The following is a 17,390-nucleotide window of genomic DNA, read 5'->3' on the forward strand; positions in this document are numbered from 1 at the left end:
AGCGTAAGATGGAGCTATGATGCATGTTTCTAGGAAATATCTAATTATTGCAATTTGGATTGTCATTGTCATTATTCACTGTCATTAGAGGAAAATATTTCGTTCTAAAATTTAGCTGCTCTATTTTAGAACCCTTTTTAATACATTCCATCTGCTTTTCAATATGAGCTTCCTTTCTTTATATTGCTTAAAAATATGTTTTCATTCTTAAAAATATTAAATAACAACATATGATTCATTTGTATGCATATCAGTGACTAACATCGCACATTCTTTTAAGGAGGGCAGATATGAAAAAAGTTATCATCTTCCACTAAACGCCAATATGATGATGAAAACCTCAATATAAAATATAAATTTTGTAATATCCCTGAATTTATCAGTGTAATTGAATGTGAGATTTGATCAAAACTCTTATAGGAAATAATCTGATGTGGAGAAATAAAAATCTTTCTCATCGGGAGAATTGTTTTCAATTAATAGAGAAACACTATATTTGTCCAAACACTTTCATGATCACCACCTTAATAAATTAGAGCAGGTTGCTAATTATTTTTTCATACCTATGGACCATATTTTCAAAATGGCAAGGCTGTATCTCAAACCATATGCGGATATTGGGGGGGCACGTGCCCCACCCCCCCAGACCCTTAAAAAATAGGAAAGATTTTTAATACGGTCCCACTATAATTGCGTTAGTTTTGTATTATGAGGCATCCTTGTGCCATGCTTGTGCGCCCCCCCCCCCCCAAAAATCCTGGATATTACGTTGCTTGTGGCCCACCAGAAAGAAATCCTGGATCCGCCACTTATATTTTTCTGGGTATCTCAAATAATTTACACACATGGTACTTAAGGATTCAGTACTACACTTTATCAACACTTAATCTCATTATTTTAAACTGCAAAATTATCGATAACTAGTGGGTGCAAAATAACTGAAGTCGTTGAACCCACTACCAAATTACCAGCGACTATAAGTAGATGTGCTAGCCTAGTAAGTAGCATGGGCGCCGCAGGTTGCCCACCCCTAGGTAACAGTATTAATAGTTTGAGGAGAAGTTTACGATATATTTTCTATAAAATGTGAAAAAAGTTATTGAAAAATTGTTAACACGGTCAGTGTCAAAATTAGCTTACCGTTTCCAATTATATATTTCCAATTATAATGATAACAGAATACATTTATTCTAGTAAAGAAATTCGCACAGCTTTGTAATACTAATTGGAACATAATATATCTTTTCAACGTTGCTGTATCATCATCAAGCAGATCATATTTGTCATTGAGGCTTTAAGGAGAGATTATTTTGTGCGTTAAATAACTGTTTTATTTCTGATCCCAACGCTTTGATGTTGCTCTAATTTTCACGATGTCAAGCATATTTATTTCCTACTCCCTATTAGTATAGCCCTAGATAAAATTGAGTGGGGATCATAGTTAAATCGGCTCAAGGACATGCATTTTCGTCTTCCGTTTAATGTTTCAACCAATTTCAAAGATTCAAATCGTAGCGCGTACCCTTGAAAATAGAAAAATCAACATCGGTCAAATTTTCGTAATTCAACTGTCAACTTTCCGGACTTTTCGTGATTTGAGGACGGCTGTTTGCGATCACGGTGTTTGGCTGGACAGCACCGTTTCATTAATTGTTGCTCGTTTATAAAATGTCTCAAACTCAAAAGCAGCCTACTCAACAAACTTCAAGTCAGCATGCTACCAATATTAATCCAGAACCAGGCGAAGGACTCCGTTCGGTCCAGACGACTGGTGTTTTCCGTGCAGTGAATTTTGAGTTATATGTTAAACAGGCAAGTAAAATGCCGTTCGAGGGTATCTTTTATAAAACTTGTATATTGCCAAAAGGAGTTATAATGACTTAAATTATGGGATATTACCTTATTATTTAACATTTATTAAGTTTTCATCGTTTTTAAGGCCTTCATTGCAGTCCGACCTTATCCCATTATTTAGGAATTCGTCTTTATACATGTAATTTTGTGGTTAGATTATGACTTGATTTTTGTGGATAAATTTCTTTCGCTCCTTAATAATTTTTAAAAATTTGGTCAATTTTCAGAACAAAGGAATCATGGCCCTAGGTCTCGTGGCATTCGGTATTTCCGTTGGATATATATTCTACATGCGATCCAAACATGAAAACTTAGCTTACGTCACCGTCACTGATTCAGAGGGAAATAGAGTAACCAGACCTAAGGAATCAAGATGGGAGGTGTAGTTTCAATTCAACCTAGGCTATTTCTTCAACCTGTTTTCAGTTTTAGTGAACTTCATAATTTTCGAGACGATATCGAAATCATGTAATTAAATAAACCATTTATGATATTCCCATACTTTATTTTATCTATTATTCTCGGCGTAAGTGCATCACAGATTCTGCACCAAGTATACCATTTCAATAGTAGTACATATAATATTTATAATATCTACAAACCCATGCAGAATGTGGGCATTAAGTCATGCTCTTAATTTACTTCATGATCAAGTTGAATTTCAATGACAGGCTTTAGCGTAAGAGCGAAGTAAAGTATAAACTGTAATACATCTTGATCATATTGTATTGTTAGGTACAAGGTTTGGATAAAACTGTACAAAATATAATGCAATTTTGGATTGTGGGTAATCTTCTAATTATAGTTTATGATAATATATTGACTGCAAAATGATCCCAGATGAAAGCACACTTTGTGATAAATGAAGTTTGCATTCTTGTGTGAGCTGTCTTTAGTTTATAAAAATTGTCTCAAAAGATGTCCAGTAGAAAATACCAGTGCAAAGCTCATCACTCAACGGTACGTAGGGGAGCATATGTAACTGGAAGATATTGAAAGCATTGTGAATATATCCCAGTTATGAGGCAGTGCGAACTTTCATGAGCTACCATTGTAGGCAAAAAATACTGTTTATTGTTGAAGCGTGACCCACTTTAAACAATTTACTACATTCCCGATTGGAGCAATTTATTCGGGCACTGAGGTGATAGAATCATGAATAGCATTTGCAACGTAATCAATATTTTTTGAAGTGAGTCCACACATATTGATACGTCCACTCTTGAGAAGGTAGACATGATGCTGCTTTACCATGTGTTCCACTTGTCTTGCTGTAAATGAAAAATATTTTATTGTAAGATGATTCATATTTCTGAATGTAAGCACATGACTTAATGTTATAAAAATTTTAAAGATTGATCTATATAATTAACCATAAACCATGGGCACAATTATGCTCCTCCTTTGTATACATATATGATATTTTTGCATTTTATGCATCAGGAGGGGCTGTAGAGTAAAAGTTATTTTAAAAGATATACAATTTATCTCCCCTTTAAATGACACTTCTAGATTCACATACACAATAAGATATTTCCATCAGCATAGGAAATGAAAGTTTACCCATCCAACACACAACCTTCCATTGCTACTTTAAATTAATTTTAACACACAAACTCAAAGATTTAAAAGACAATACGTACGTGTAAGGCCTGTGAAAGAAAACATCCCTATTTGCTTAGTAATATGCTCCCATGTTCCAGGAGTCTTCTTTGCCTCCAACCTTTCTCTCAATCCTTTCCTCATGCTCATAATTCGGTCAGCCATAGATTTAATGCAGCCTTTCCTAGAAAGATAGTAATAATATTTGTTATGTCAGCACATCAATTCTCATCATATATAAATTAGTGCAAACACCTAAAATTAACTAATAAATATGTGGTTTGAAATTGACAAATGTAAGATTGAATGTTGTTGATCTGCTGTGCATGTATGAAATCAATTTAAGAATTACGGTATCCCTCCGAATATAGTCCCCCCCCCTAATTTTGAGGCTTGAGTTTCGGAAAAAAAAATTTTAAAAAAGGGTTTGAATATAGTCCCCCCCCCTTAACTTTTATCACGGGCATTTTTGGAAAAAAAGGGGGGACTATATTCAGACATATACGGTGTGTACTTCTTGTGTGGCAGGATATTCTCTGCAGTTGTACCTATAATCAATGAATGTTCCCGTTAACATTCAAGAATATGTGGTTTTCCCAAAGAATGAAGAAACCATATAGTAGATTCACTCTTCCTTAAAATGTTAAGTAGCTGTACAAGGACGTTTTGGCATAACATAGGTTAACACTTTTTATCTCAAGATAAGAGGTATACACTGAGTATAATTTTTGTTTTCATATTAAATTGCATGCATATGAGGGTACAACCTTTAACCAACAAGTAGAACCTTGCTAATGAATGAGATACATACAAAGGTGAGTTTTCTACTTTCCAAAATTACTCCCTGGACTGAATGTGGACCCACGATCTCCATTTCTAATTGTAAGCCTAACACATAATCCACTTGGTCGCATCAATGTAGGCAAGATGTAGGAGTTATCCTACCAGAATGATATTTATTAAGTTCAGAATTCAAGTAAAAGTTGGTGGATTAATATATTCCAAAGCCTTTCTAGTAATTAGTACAAAGTGTGATAGACCTCTAGTGTGACATTAAGGAACCATTAACAGAGTGGAGAGAGACAACCACCACATTCCCCATTTATGCCCAATTTGCCCCAACTTTGCCCAATTAACATTTTATGTAGTGGTGATTTAAATAACTATCACTGCTACAAACCCTTCACCCAAATGTAAGTCATTGTACTACCTTAGTTAGAACATAAAGATGGGTCTTACTGAAAACATTAAATTTTACTATAATAAAATGGTTAATGAAGTCACCTTACAAAATAGTTATAAACATAGCAAAACAAAGTTTCAGATTCATTTTGTAAAGCAAGCCATCTAAAGCCTGGCATTTGGTTTTTAATTCCTGCATTCAGACCATAAGCAGTGGTCTTCAATGAATTTTTTTAAACGCTTTAACAATTTGATGGGTTTCAATGTATAATTGATTATATTCCATAATTTTTAATAAAAATTTCAGTAACAAACTATCCATAGAACTAAATAAGCCTACCATTCTTCATACAGTTGTGGATCATTCAGAATTGTAGAAACAACCCTTCCACCATGATTAGGTGGGTTAGAATACATTCCTCGAATCACCAAAGTCACTTGACTCTTTACTTTGGCAATCACTTCTTGACTGTTGAACACCATTGTCAAGTTCCCAACACGTTCATCTGGAAAGTTGATTTAGCCATGTTAGTCATTAATGCTGGACCCTCAATCAATAGTCACAAGCTTCTAAATAGAAAAATATTAATTACTATTGAATAAGTGAATGAATTATGTAAATTTTGATATAGCTATGGCAATTCTGCATAAATCAGGAATAAAATTTTGCTGGCCAATATAATACAGCAACAAAATTAGATGGTTTAAAACATATGCCGGTATATCAGCTGGATTGGTTAAGGCTTCCTGAGGGAGTTTGCAAACTGAGCATATTTGCTGTGGCTTGGGCAAAGTTTATTATTTCATGACCAAATGTATGTGCCTCATACTCTATCTCGAGATTGGTGGATTACGCTACAAGTTTACGTAAAGTATTTATACTTATGTAAAATCCCCTTAAAAATTCTGGACTGGCTTAGCCCATAGCTAATTTTTTTCATCCATGGCTATCAATCTCAAATGCAATCAAACCATTTTGTTAGAGTATATTATCATACCATGAACTGCTGAAATGATATATGTACATGTCGTGATTGAAATACCATGCAAAAATGATACTTCTTAACATAGGCAAGGAGAATAAGACAAAGGAAGCATAATCATAACTGTAAGTATTATAATTGAGGTGCACTTAAAAATTTCCCTGCATGATGCATATCTATCATGGAAATTCAATAGATTATATGAAATTAATTCTATTCAAACTCATTTCTTCAGAATACAATGATTGATGCCACAATACATACATACATTTCCTTTAAATGCAACTACAGAAAGAAGTAATTATTCAAATCCACTTCCATACAATTGCCTAGTTGAAGGTGGTTTGTAATAAAGGAATGTTATCAGACATTTTTTTCTTCAAACTATTTCACAAGAGTAAACATCATCGTGCTTTTCATTCTCGTTAACCAAACTCCTAAATATTGACTTCATCATAGCCTTTAATTATCCCTGTATTATTGTTTGAATAATCTCTTCAATAGTTATGCATAATTAATTTTATGTGGATTAGGTACCTAAATAAGGGTTGTACCTGAATATTTAAAATCATGATCATGAGTTATAGTGATAAAAGTGCAAACCATTTCTGCTGACATTATATCTTAAGCTCAATTTAACTTCTTATAATTCTTCATTTAAACTTTCCTGAACTACAAACAGTCGACGATAAAGAGTTCAATCTTATGAGATCCATTATGCTAGATCAGCTGTAAATGAAATAATATGTGCCCAATATGATACCAAGTATTACTTAGTGAAGAATGCTCTCAATAAAAGTAAAAACAAGCGCACATCACATCATCTTGTCATCCTTGAGCGAGGTCAGTTTTCATTTACATAAGTAACTCATGATGAAATTTTACCCACATCAACCTTTAAACTGAGTACCTACACTACTAATACTACTTTAATTGTGCAAAAATGTCAAGAAACATTTCAATGGTATTGCTATCTCTTCAACTCATGCGCATGAACTGATTACACTTCCCATGAGAGTTAAGTATGTAGTTCAAAGTACAGGCCGCAGCAGTTTCTGGGTTCTTTGAATCTAATACATACCCTTAAATGGGAGTTCAATGGAAAATGTCTTACCCTTGAAGTCCATCTAAAATGGCAACAAAGAGAGCATTTAAAAAATATAAAGTCTAGGAAATTGCAAGGTTAGACAAGCCTTAGTGCAAGATATAATTCCTTGCATTCTCAAACTTGGTGACAAAAATCAAGGAACTTTGGCAAAATATGGTGGTCTATCCAATTACTCAGAAAACAGGCTGATCAATTATTTAAGATGACATTTTACATGAAGCTAAAACACTGAAATTTGTATGCATGATGAATGACATGGACCTTATCAAGGATCAAAGGAAATATTCAATCCAGACCTTAGAACATTTTCCAAATTAACTTTCATTAACGTAGGAATGTTACAAGCCTTACAAGCACATAAAGCATTTAGATTATCTTTACTCACTATATAGTCCAAAGTTTTTAGCAAATGACTGAGCACAGAAGAACTCGAAACCTCTCTTGGCAAAATACCTGACTGCAAATGCATCTTTCTCAACATCACCCGAAGCAAAGCCCTGATATGCTGAGTCAAAGAATGGGAATAACTTCCGTTCCTTTAAGCAAAAAGAAAACATAACAGAAATCAAATTAAGCCGTAGTCCAACAAAAAATATACCCATGACTTAAGTAAAAATGCATACAACTATACACAAAGGAAGATACTATATGAAAAACTCCATTCAATAGTCAGTAACTGATACAGTCAACTAAAAATAAATCTTAAATCAATACCAAGCCCTTGAAGAAACTAATTAATAGGTGGGCAAAATTTGAAGGAGTCCAGGGCTTTCATGGAGCAGAAATCAGTCATAAACTCATGACATTTTTTAAAAATTTCATGCCTTATCCTCTCAATAAATCAGGTAATTCTGGGAACAGGTAATTTTTCTGCATATAATCAGTCAAACAAATACTTAAATGGATAGCAACAACAAGATGTAATATTAATCTTGAGCAAACTTGAAAGGTATGAGCTTAAACCCATAATGATTCATAAATGTAATTAATTATTCCATACATACTGAAGTAAATCAAAGAAAGTTTATGGGTTTTATGGCAAACTCATGATTCAGATATTTTATTTAGCATATTTATTGATACATATTTTATGAAATCATGTGGTTAGTAGTTGGGTTACAACAAATATTTATAATTTTCATACAGTGCTGAACATAAGATGACCTCATCCATTCTACCGTGTCTTCAATTGTCTAAATGACAGATGGGTCAGTGTCATTGTACATCCAATCCATTACAGATAGCTTGAGTGGAAATAGTTAAGGACGCAAGAACTGGCAGAGATATGCAGTACCCACAAAATTTTTTCGCATGAAAAAGTCTATCATGATGCTTATCAACTTCTAGAGGTTCTTTAGTTTAAAATAGGGAAAAGAAGTCTGGAATATCATTTCATGTTGATGGAAGGGTACAAGACCTGATGTTAGTGAGGGTATCAATAGATAAGAGAAACAAAGAGTGAAATTTGCTTATTGGCGAAGAATCTAAGCCTTTCAAAGTGAAGAACTTGAATGAACTGCTCTTGAGTTTCATCATCAGTCCTGAGGATGTTGGGAAAGTCTCCCAACGAAACGTCGGCCAACATCATGCAGACGGTGATCCTGTTTAAAATCCGAGAGCAGTTCATTCCCACTTATTGGTACTTCCAGAAGAATATTAATTTGTATTTACAATTAAGGGAACCAAAAAAGGGATCATTGCACAATCATGAAAAACTGACTACATGATACCAATCTGAAAATGAAGAATACTGGTCCAGGAAACAGGAAAAGAAATTTACATTATCGTTATTTTTCAACCTGCAAATGAAAATAACATAATTTAAAGAGAATTTAAGAGGCAGATGAAATTTTGAGGACAAACAGTCTGATACCACCTTCAAACTTGACAGTTACGGAAAGTGTCCCCAATGAATGCACTGTAAACAGGCGTTAGAATAAAAAGCAGCTAGCCAATGGTAACATAATGCAACACTTATAGATAGGCATGTATTCAAAGTAAGCAGTCGGCATCGTCGGTTATTTGTTCCATGAGTTAGGGTAGGGAAGGAAGGGTGGAGAGAAACCTGGCTTCGCCATTAGCATTCTATCAATAAGGATGTGTACTGAGTATGTCGAGCAGTGAAGGAAAAGTAGAGAAGACAACTTTCAACAATGCAACTGAAGGAAGGTAACAATTAGTTTGAGAACTTTTTCACAGTGAAGCATTGGATCTAATTCAAACAGCATTACAGTTTCATGAGAGACACTTTCTGACTTAAAGCAGATTGTCTTTACTTGCCGAAGTTCGTCATTAACAGACTAAAGAGGAAGCTTGGAAAAAGTTTGATGCCACGCAAAATAAAGTGGACATAATAAAAGCTATTGGTATTAGGAGTAAAAATGTAGAAAATTACATCTTTTGCCTTATAAATTAAGTATCCTTAGGTCTAATATTTTGCAGTTTATGGCATTACTTCTTCACCTAAACCAATTAATGTTATTAATGAAAGGGTAAATGCAGTATGTACTTATTAACATATTTTTCCTATGCTTGCAGAAATGAGTCTTCCAGATGACTGCAGAGGAGAAATTACATGATTTGCTGCCTATCTATAAAGGAGCAGGCCGACATCAACTGCCGATGAAGTTCCTGGTGAGGTACACTTTTGAATAGCTTATATGTCTAAACCGCAATAATTTGATTGAAGGAGATTGGCCTTTTAAATAACCCAAATTCAGTGAAAAGTCATTTTGACGGCTTCTTAGAGAGCCATTAGTTATGTGAGGCATTGTGGCCATTTTTCAACCCCATCTTCCTTCATCTCACATGAGATTTTTCAACATTAATATGTCATGTGTGGTTGCATTTATCTGTGCTTGATTGCTTTACAGTTATTAAAAAAACATAATGTGTAAATAGGGTAGTTTCCTTCATCAAAGAAAACGAAAGGCATTGATTGCGATTCGTTACCCACCATTAGTGCATTCATAATATACAAATTATTTGGTTTTAGAAATACCGGTTTAGACGAATGGCAAGGGTCAATTTTATCCTCATTTGAAAAAGGCCAGATTGGCGCCCATGCGATGCCACTCCACGTGACGTCACAGGGACCTAGTTTCTACAGGAGAGGATAGGAGTTTTACATCGTCTGAGGTTACCAATGCATGCATGAGGCACAGAGCTCAGGGAAATATGTCTTAATAATCACCTATTAAAACTGGCTAAGGTCGGAAAGTTTTCTTCATTTGATAAGGTATTAATAATCCTTATTTTAGCCAAGTGCTACCAGCTAGCATGGTACTCAGCTACCTGCTAGCATCCTGCATCGTATCAGTGCTCAGAGCCTCGCCCCAAGGTCACCTCATTTGCGGCAGCGGGAAGCAGAACGACGTCACACGAGTTTTTCCCGGCATTCATACTTACCCATCACGTTTTCGCATGCTTGGAAATTGTCACTTTTCATTTAATTGCGAAAAATAGATATCGTCATGTAAAAATCTAAAAGCGTGAAATACGTACTTCAGGAGTAATAATCTTTCGATTTAGGCAATAAAAAAATAAAAGGAAACCGCCCTATTATTATTATTTAAGACTTCTAAGAACATAGTCCAGAATCATAGTGAGATGGAACAATAAAATACTAAAATTGGTAAAAGAATACCCTTTCTGATTCAGTCCAGAGGTGCTCATCATGTCTAAGTGACTGCCTGAACCAAAACGTCCCAAGAGATTTTCAATCAAATCATCTCATCCTCCCACATCCCTCTCATTTGGCCTCTCAAAACTGATGCCGCTTACACATAGAGACATTGTCAAGTAAGGTGACTGCTAAACAATCGAGGGCTACTGTGCTCTTTGATACGTGCATAAGGGTGATTAATATTTTAATGTTAAAGTCAGCCATACAGAAAAATGTTTTACTTCATTTAACCCAGTTTTCTTGCAATTTTACTGTTTCTAGCTAAAAATATTTTTTTGGTATTTGCACTGACTCCCTCCAAAGTGAGATTCAGCTCAACCCCATTCTCAAATGCCTCGCATAACTAACTACCCTGATTTCCCTCAAGAGAGATTCTCTATCGGAGTGCCATCTGCTAATATTTCTCCTTAAGATGGGAAAGAGAGCTGAAATATTAAAATAAAGACAAATATGCCACCTAACGTAGTGGAGATTGCCCGGATGTTTCGTTACCAACTGCTGATCACTTCTTCAAGGGAATGATGCTGGGATTTGGTTTTTGCTGCCTTTTTTATTTCAGGTGGGAGGGGTGGGTGGAATCGCCCATCCCTCCCACCTAAAAATAAAAAAGGCAGCAAAAATCCAAATCCCAGCATCATTCCCTTGAAGAAGTGACCACCAATCAGTAACAAAATGTCGGGGCAATCTCCGCTACGTCACCCTGCATACACCCGTAGGTCTCTTTATTTTAATCACCATGAGCCACGAAAGTTTCAATCAAGAAAGACTTGAAATAGACCATGAAATCATGTTTACTGGCTTTTACATTGCTAGATAAGCATATCCTGATCATTCAAGGATCGAGGACTTAGTCTGTGAGTGTAGGTTGAAATTATTTTTAACCAGACGATCAGATGGAAAAAATATCTTCATGATATCATTCAGAAATGGTTATTTCTTTTCCTTTTGAACTCATTTTCCTAATATACACTTGTAGACTTCTCTGGCAGAAATTTGCTCACTTCTATAAATTGGTATTACACAGTAGCAATTCAATTGAAATAAATCGCATCTGAATCTTTCTTCCTTTTTAATTTAAGCTAGCAGCATTGGGTGGAAGTTTTTTTTTCCTTTTAAGGGAAATACATCAAGTGCAATAAAAACGAGTGGAAAATATTATGTGCCTGTAAATCAATACTATTTGATGAAGCATTTCCAACTTACCTCCATTACATCAGCAATTTTTTCCCACTGCTCAGGAGTAGGATCACTTCCTGTGGGATTGTGTGCACATGCTTGCAGTATGATTACTGAATTCTCGGGAGCACTTTTAAGATCAGCCATGTATGATTCAAAATCCAATTTCCGTTCAGAAGCATTCCAGTACCTGTATTCCCTGGGATCGGTGAACCCAGAGTTCAAAAACAGCAATCTGTGGTTTTCTGCAAAAGATGTGTTCCAATCACTATAAAATATTTATTATATACCCAGGGATTCTTCTTGAGGGAGGCTATATCAGTTAAATTAAGATGGGCACTGAAACTGTGCTCTGGGAAAATGAATTCAAGCTTTTGATTCTTTCAAATGTCAAGCACATTTTTCAGAGTAAGACATTCTATCAGGCTCCTAATTTATGATAGGATTTTTCTTTCAATATAGTTTACCTGATATAGTTCAAGGACAGTAATTTTAGGCTCAACTGAATATTTACGCAAACAGCAAAAAAGGATAAGAATCTTAACAGAACATACCCCATGTAGGTGTAGAATAATAGAAGGTTTTGTACTTGAGTATTCGAGCGAGGAACTCAGCTCCTACCCGCAGGGCTCCAGTTCCACTCAGTGACTGCACACCAACTGCCTGTGAAAATGGACACGAACGCCACATTAAATAATCACAACCCCCTCTTGATCACTTGATTCCTCAAGATGTCACGCCTTCATCTCCCCTACCTTTCCCTGAGCAATGACTTCCGAGTCATTTCCAAGCAGAAGCCGTGTGGCTGCCGATGAAAATGAATCCAAGCCGAGCACTGGTAAATATTCATGGTTCAAAGTTTCATCGTTTGCAATTTTCTGCTCTGTTTTCCGAACGACGGGCAAAACCCATGGTGCCCCTTCGTCGGTCCTGTAAGCTGTTTTTTTCCCCGATAAGAGAAGATTAATCAGTAAAAATTGTTTTCACTCATTGCAAGATGACTTTTTTAAAAATTATTTTTTACAAGTTGGCTGAAATTAACAGCGGGCATCAAAAATCTGATACGATATTTCAATAAGGGAAGTAGAAATTTTTCATACATAAGCCACATGCTCAAAAGAAATCAATTGTCGCAAATTCGTTCGCAACTTCAAATTTAAATTATCTCCATTCAGCCAGACGTCTCTACGTCAGACAAAAAAATAACTCAAACTTCAAGTGTCTCATCCAAAATTTAACACGTAGGACAGGAGAGGCAAGCACGCATTGTAAGTAGTATTAAAGGTAATTAGTCACGAAATAATTCGCCCAAGAATTAAACGGAAGTCAATGCGAGGTTCTTTCACTTTGAATATCGTACGTGTCACTCTTTGAAATAAATACGGACTTACCTCCCACACCGAGGTTAACTTTGTCGGGAAAAGGGTCGTCGACGTATGATTTTGTTAAAGCAAAAACTTCAATAGGAGGACCGGGTTCCACGGAATTAAATTTTGATTCCATCTTCAAAGTCACTTCAAGGTCTCGCAGCTGCTGTGACAACCCCACCACTTTTCCTTTCGGAAATCGAAAACGAGACAGTTGACTATCGCGCTGCGAAGTCCCCCTCATTCATAAACCCCCCACCCTATTTCTTCCCCTCTTGGGAGCTTTCGCCGTCCCGTCGTTCTCCCACGTTCCTCTCTATTCAGTGTGTAAAAAACTTGTGCGATGACATTAATGAGTATAATCTTAACGAATAAACTTAGTAAACCTTTATAAAAAGGAAATTACAATGCATGTACAGGTTTCACGTTAATGTTTGCTCTATGATTATTTTTTAAATGTTTTATATTTTTTAATGTAGAAAGCTTATTTTCGTTACTCTGCGGTTCAGATAATTTATTATGGTTAGAAAAATACATTATCATGGAATATTGGTGAAAATCTTGTCGGAATTGATATTTAATTCGTTTATGCATATTTATGTAGGTGACATGAAAATCCGCTGGCGCTTAACGGTTTCCCAAATTAGAATAACGGTATGGGGAGGAAAATTTTTTTTCTTTGGAAGAGAAGCCGAAGCACTAGAACTTTTAAGCGTTATTAATAAACTTGTCATTCGCTCGCTCGTACTTCTAATTTTAGTTCACAGTCGGTGATATTGCCAATCATATGATTATTATCGTTGCCGCTCAGCACACGTATTCCTCGTAGCATATATGGACCCTCCGTTACATGTCATTCGGCCCTAGTTCCTCGGAGCTTTGGAATTAGACCAACGTTATATTTATATCATTCTTGACCATGAACTTGCCCTCTGGCTAGCATTGTTAGGTCTACATGTTTTATGCGCATTTCATAGCGGCCGTTTGCCCCTGCCGTGGCCATAACGAAATGAATGCTTGTTAGGCACCCATAATCTTCTGACCTGACACGAAAGTACAGGAAATGATAGAGATACGGTCTTAAGTGTCCCCCACCAAATAACTCCCCCTCCCCCGCGATCATACCCTTTTCCTTAAGTCCCCTCCCCCAATTTTTTTTTCCTGGATGCGGCCTTGCCTCAGCATTACCTTGCAATTCAACAGATAATTTTCTCCGACAATGCGTGAAGCAAGTGTGCGTAGCAATAATTAGCTACTCTATACCTAGGGCTTCTGTGCCCCCAACTTTCTAAACTGCGACCTCTGAGGTCAGATATTAAGCGAAATCTAGCATTTTATCAGGCTTGGGTGTGATTAATAGTTTTGATCTAATATCAAAAAAAGAGTGGTTGCTGTTTTTTTGACGGGGTTATGTTGTTTTTTAGCTTGTTTTCTTGTCATTGAATATGGTTTGTTCTCTCTTCCTTAGCTTAGGCTTTATTTCTGTTCTTCTTGGATTAATTTCCTAATAATGTTACATACATGGCATTTGTGGAATCTAGCGTTATTCATGTCTTCTCGATAGAAAAACATTGATTTCTGTTGAAAGATTGTAAACACTTTCTCATCGGGTTGCCAGCGAAATACTGCGTTGGGGGCCCAAAGAATCGTCAAGTCTTCGAGAAATCAAAGTTAGCGGCACTGCCCCAGGTCAAGTACTGGATTTAAGAGGGCGGGCGGGAGGACAACGACAGCACTGCTCCTGCAATCCCCGATAAATATAAAAAGGAGATCGTCCATTTAGACCCGAAAGCGCAACACAATGAATGGATTCGGAAAAGGTTGGGGAACGAAAAAAAAACTTCCTCTTTCGGCCACTATCTCATAGTTTAAAATAAAAACAGCAGAAGTCTTCTCCTTATTTTCATGAGTTGGTGACGTACTTTTTGGTGCATTTACTCTTTATGGGAGAATTTTCTCTGGAGGATGGAATCTGTGGAGAGCAAACAACAATGAGCCTCGATAGATCGATGCTCAGAAGTAACTAAGACGCGATGACCCACTCGTCAGGATTCAGTGACGTCATCAACTTGTCTGCGAAAGGAATAAGTCACCAATTTTTCGTCGCAAATGGTTCTAAATGCAGGCAATGCGACCGATGGACAAACTCAAAAATACGGGTCTCTTTATTGTTAAAAACTCTTATCACAATCTACAATATAACAATAAACATTGTTTAACGAGCCTATTTATAATATTTTGTGGTTTTCCGACACTATTTATTGACAATTTATATGCTATTCGTGTCCTTTTTTATCAATTTTCATTCCTGCCCAGAGTGTGAATCTTTTCTCGCTGTGTAATGATGCATCATTTAAGTGGAAGGAAATGGAATAACGTGAGGAGAAAGAAAGACTGAAAAGAAGAATTCCGATGTCTTTAATTTCCTTGGGAGAAAATCGCGCAATCCCCATTTTGTTGAAAGGCTTTTCATACCCCGCAGTCACTCAAAGAACTAGTTAGCCTAACGAATTAGAACCACCGTTGGACCGTGTTACGACATCAGGGGACCGAGAGAAATATTGTTGCTCGGGTTCTTAGGCCTTCCGAAACCCTTGCCTTGGAGGATAAGAAATTTAGTTTCTTGGGGATCACTCCAGGGTAGGGGCCTCGTCATCAAGTGCCCCCTCCCCTGCCTGACCCTGATGATTACTATAAATGTCTCCGAAAGTTTCCTGCATTACGTATCCTCTCATCGGTACTATTATGAGCGAACGCAATTATTTCGATTTGAGTAGCATAATATGCGCATTAACGACTGAAAGCTTAGTTAGTCTTATCTCTGGAAGTCCCATCAAGGGGAAATTTATTGTTGCGGCGTATTTGTAGTTTTTTTTATTTTTTCCGGCCAATAAGTTAATAATTTCACTCGTATTTAGCTTCAGAATACATGTCAACACATCTGGTAGCAATTTTTATTCCAGTCCTGATTGTGAATTTTTTTTCGGCGCGCAGATCTTTAAACTGGAAAGAAATTGAAAATCGATAGAAAAAAAGATTGAAAAAAAGAATTTCAACGGCCTTCTGTAAAAAATGAGTTATTTATGCAATTATTGGTATTTTTTTGTGTTTACGGTTCTTCGACATTTTATTTTCCATTATTTCATAGCTTTTTATGTCTCCTGTCACCCTCTTTGAAATCGCTCGCAACGAATGGTACCGAAATTTATCTTACCCGTAGTGTACATTTAGCATTTTTTCGGGTCTGCAAGGTTGTAAAATCCAGCTTGTCGGTCGTAGCAGATGTGTCTATATATCTCCCGATGTACGTGCTTAGGCATGTTTGTGCATAACATATGCACGCGAGAAAAAAAGTCGAGCAATCCGTTCAATTGATGATGGGAAAGGCACTTGCGACTATTTCTCTCAAGGGAATGTGGCGTTAGGGGTCAAAGACGGGTCATATCCAAGGCCGGATTGAGATTAGAAGAGGCCCTAGGCTATTTCACGCATGAGGCTACTCCCTCTCTTATCACCCATTCTTAAGTTTATTTTGTTCATAACCAATTCATTTTTATGTTTGTTCACTATTCATATTTGCAGAATTTCTCCTTGTTTTCGGTTCAGTATTTTAGTGTTCACCGTTTTTAGAATAGTGTAATTTTGATTTAAAGTGCGAAAAATTTGGATTCAGCCCCCTCTTGATTTTGAGGCCCTAGGCTGAAGCTCAGATAGCCTATAGGGAAATCTAGCCCTGGTCATGTCGTATAGAAATCGAAGTACACGGCCGTGTCCAAGGCTGACTTCCAGTGTTGTCACACAGTATGTGTACACTGTACATTGCGTGAAACATTCCTCTTTATACCTTTTTAATATCCGTACATTTGAAATTGTGCAGTTACAGAAGTGGAGGATTAAGGGGTGGACCAGGGGGCCGCCCCTTCCTCCCGCAATGTTTGGAAAAATTGAAAAGGTATCTTTTCAAATTGTCATCATTGAAGGTGTCTACATTTCATCAGCTTATAGAGCAATGTTTAAAAGTTATTAATGAATATTTAAAAGCCATTACTATATATATATATATATATATATATATATATATAAATATGTGGCCGATCGAGGCGAACGAACAAAAATTGTACTACTAAAACATAGACACACGTAAAAAAAGGGACACTCACAAATAAACGTTCAGACGTTTCAGCGGATTGATCCGCTATCCTCAATGCTGAAGGTGAACTGCTGCAGGCAGGGTAAGTTCCTCCAGTCGCCCTCCTTGGTGAGGTAGTGGGGGTGGAAGAAGGGGAAGGGGAGAGGGGGGGAAAAGGGAGGGTAGGGTTTGTTTTGGCTTTTTAGTGGGCGATGTTTAGCCCGGGCGTTTCAAACGCCTTTTCAACCCAGATGTGGGCCATCTCCCTCGTCCTCACCTCGATGATAGTTGCCCTCTCTGGCAA

At 36.6% G+C, this 17,390-nt stretch overlaps 2 protein-coding genes across 3 annotated transcripts in view; one reads left to right on the forward strand and one right to left on the reverse strand.

The window, feature by feature from the left end:
- Positions 1 to 2,338: 2,338 nt before the first annotated feature.
- Positions 2,339 to 13,165, reverse strand: LOC124154145 (aspartate aminotransferase, cytoplasmic). Its single transcript, XM_046527681.1, has 8 exons — positions 12,982 to 13,165; positions 12,346 to 12,527; positions 12,145 to 12,253; positions 11,618 to 11,835; positions 7,115 to 7,265; positions 4,979 to 5,144; positions 3,498 to 3,640; positions 2,339 to 3,125 (listed from the first exon to the last, which is right to left on the reverse strand). The coding sequence occupies exons 1-8, from the start codon at positions 13,091 to 13,093 to the stop codon at positions 2,983 to 2,985; spliced, it is 1,224 nt and encodes a 407-aa protein (XP_046383637.1). The 5' UTR covers positions 13,094 to 13,165; the 3' UTR covers positions 2,339 to 2,982.
- Positions 9,270 to 17,390, forward strand: part of LOC124154144 — a 37,115-nt gene continuing 28,994 nt past the window's right edge. The window contains exon 1 of one of the 2 annotated variants that reach the window (XM_046527680.1): positions 9,270 to 9,368. The gene's annotated coding sequence lies outside the window, so the exon portion shown is untranslated. The remainder of the gene's footprint in view (positions 9,369 to 17,390) is intronic. The other variant, XM_046527679.1, reaches the window with a different exon arrangement.

Source organism: Ischnura elegans, chromosome 2 (assembly GCF_921293095.1).
Source record: "Ischnura elegans chromosome 2, ioIscEleg1.1, whole genome shotgun sequence".
NCBI classification, from domain to species: Eukaryota; Metazoa; Arthropoda; class Insecta; order Odonata; family Coenagrionidae; genus Ischnura; species Ischnura elegans.

Coding starts and splice junctions, on each gene's coding strand:
- LOC124154145 (XM_046527681.1), bottom strand. CDS start 13,093: ATGGAATCAAAATTTAATTCCGTGGAACCCGGTCCTCCTATTGAAGTT. Junction 12,254..12,345: donor AAGTCATTGCTCAGGGAAAG/GTAGGGGAGATG, acceptor CCATTTTCACAG/GCAGTTGGTGTGCAGTCACT. Junction 5,145..7,114: donor TAAAAACTTTGGACTATATA/GTGAGTAAAGAT, acceptor TCAACTTTCCAG/ATGAACGTGTTGGGAACTTG.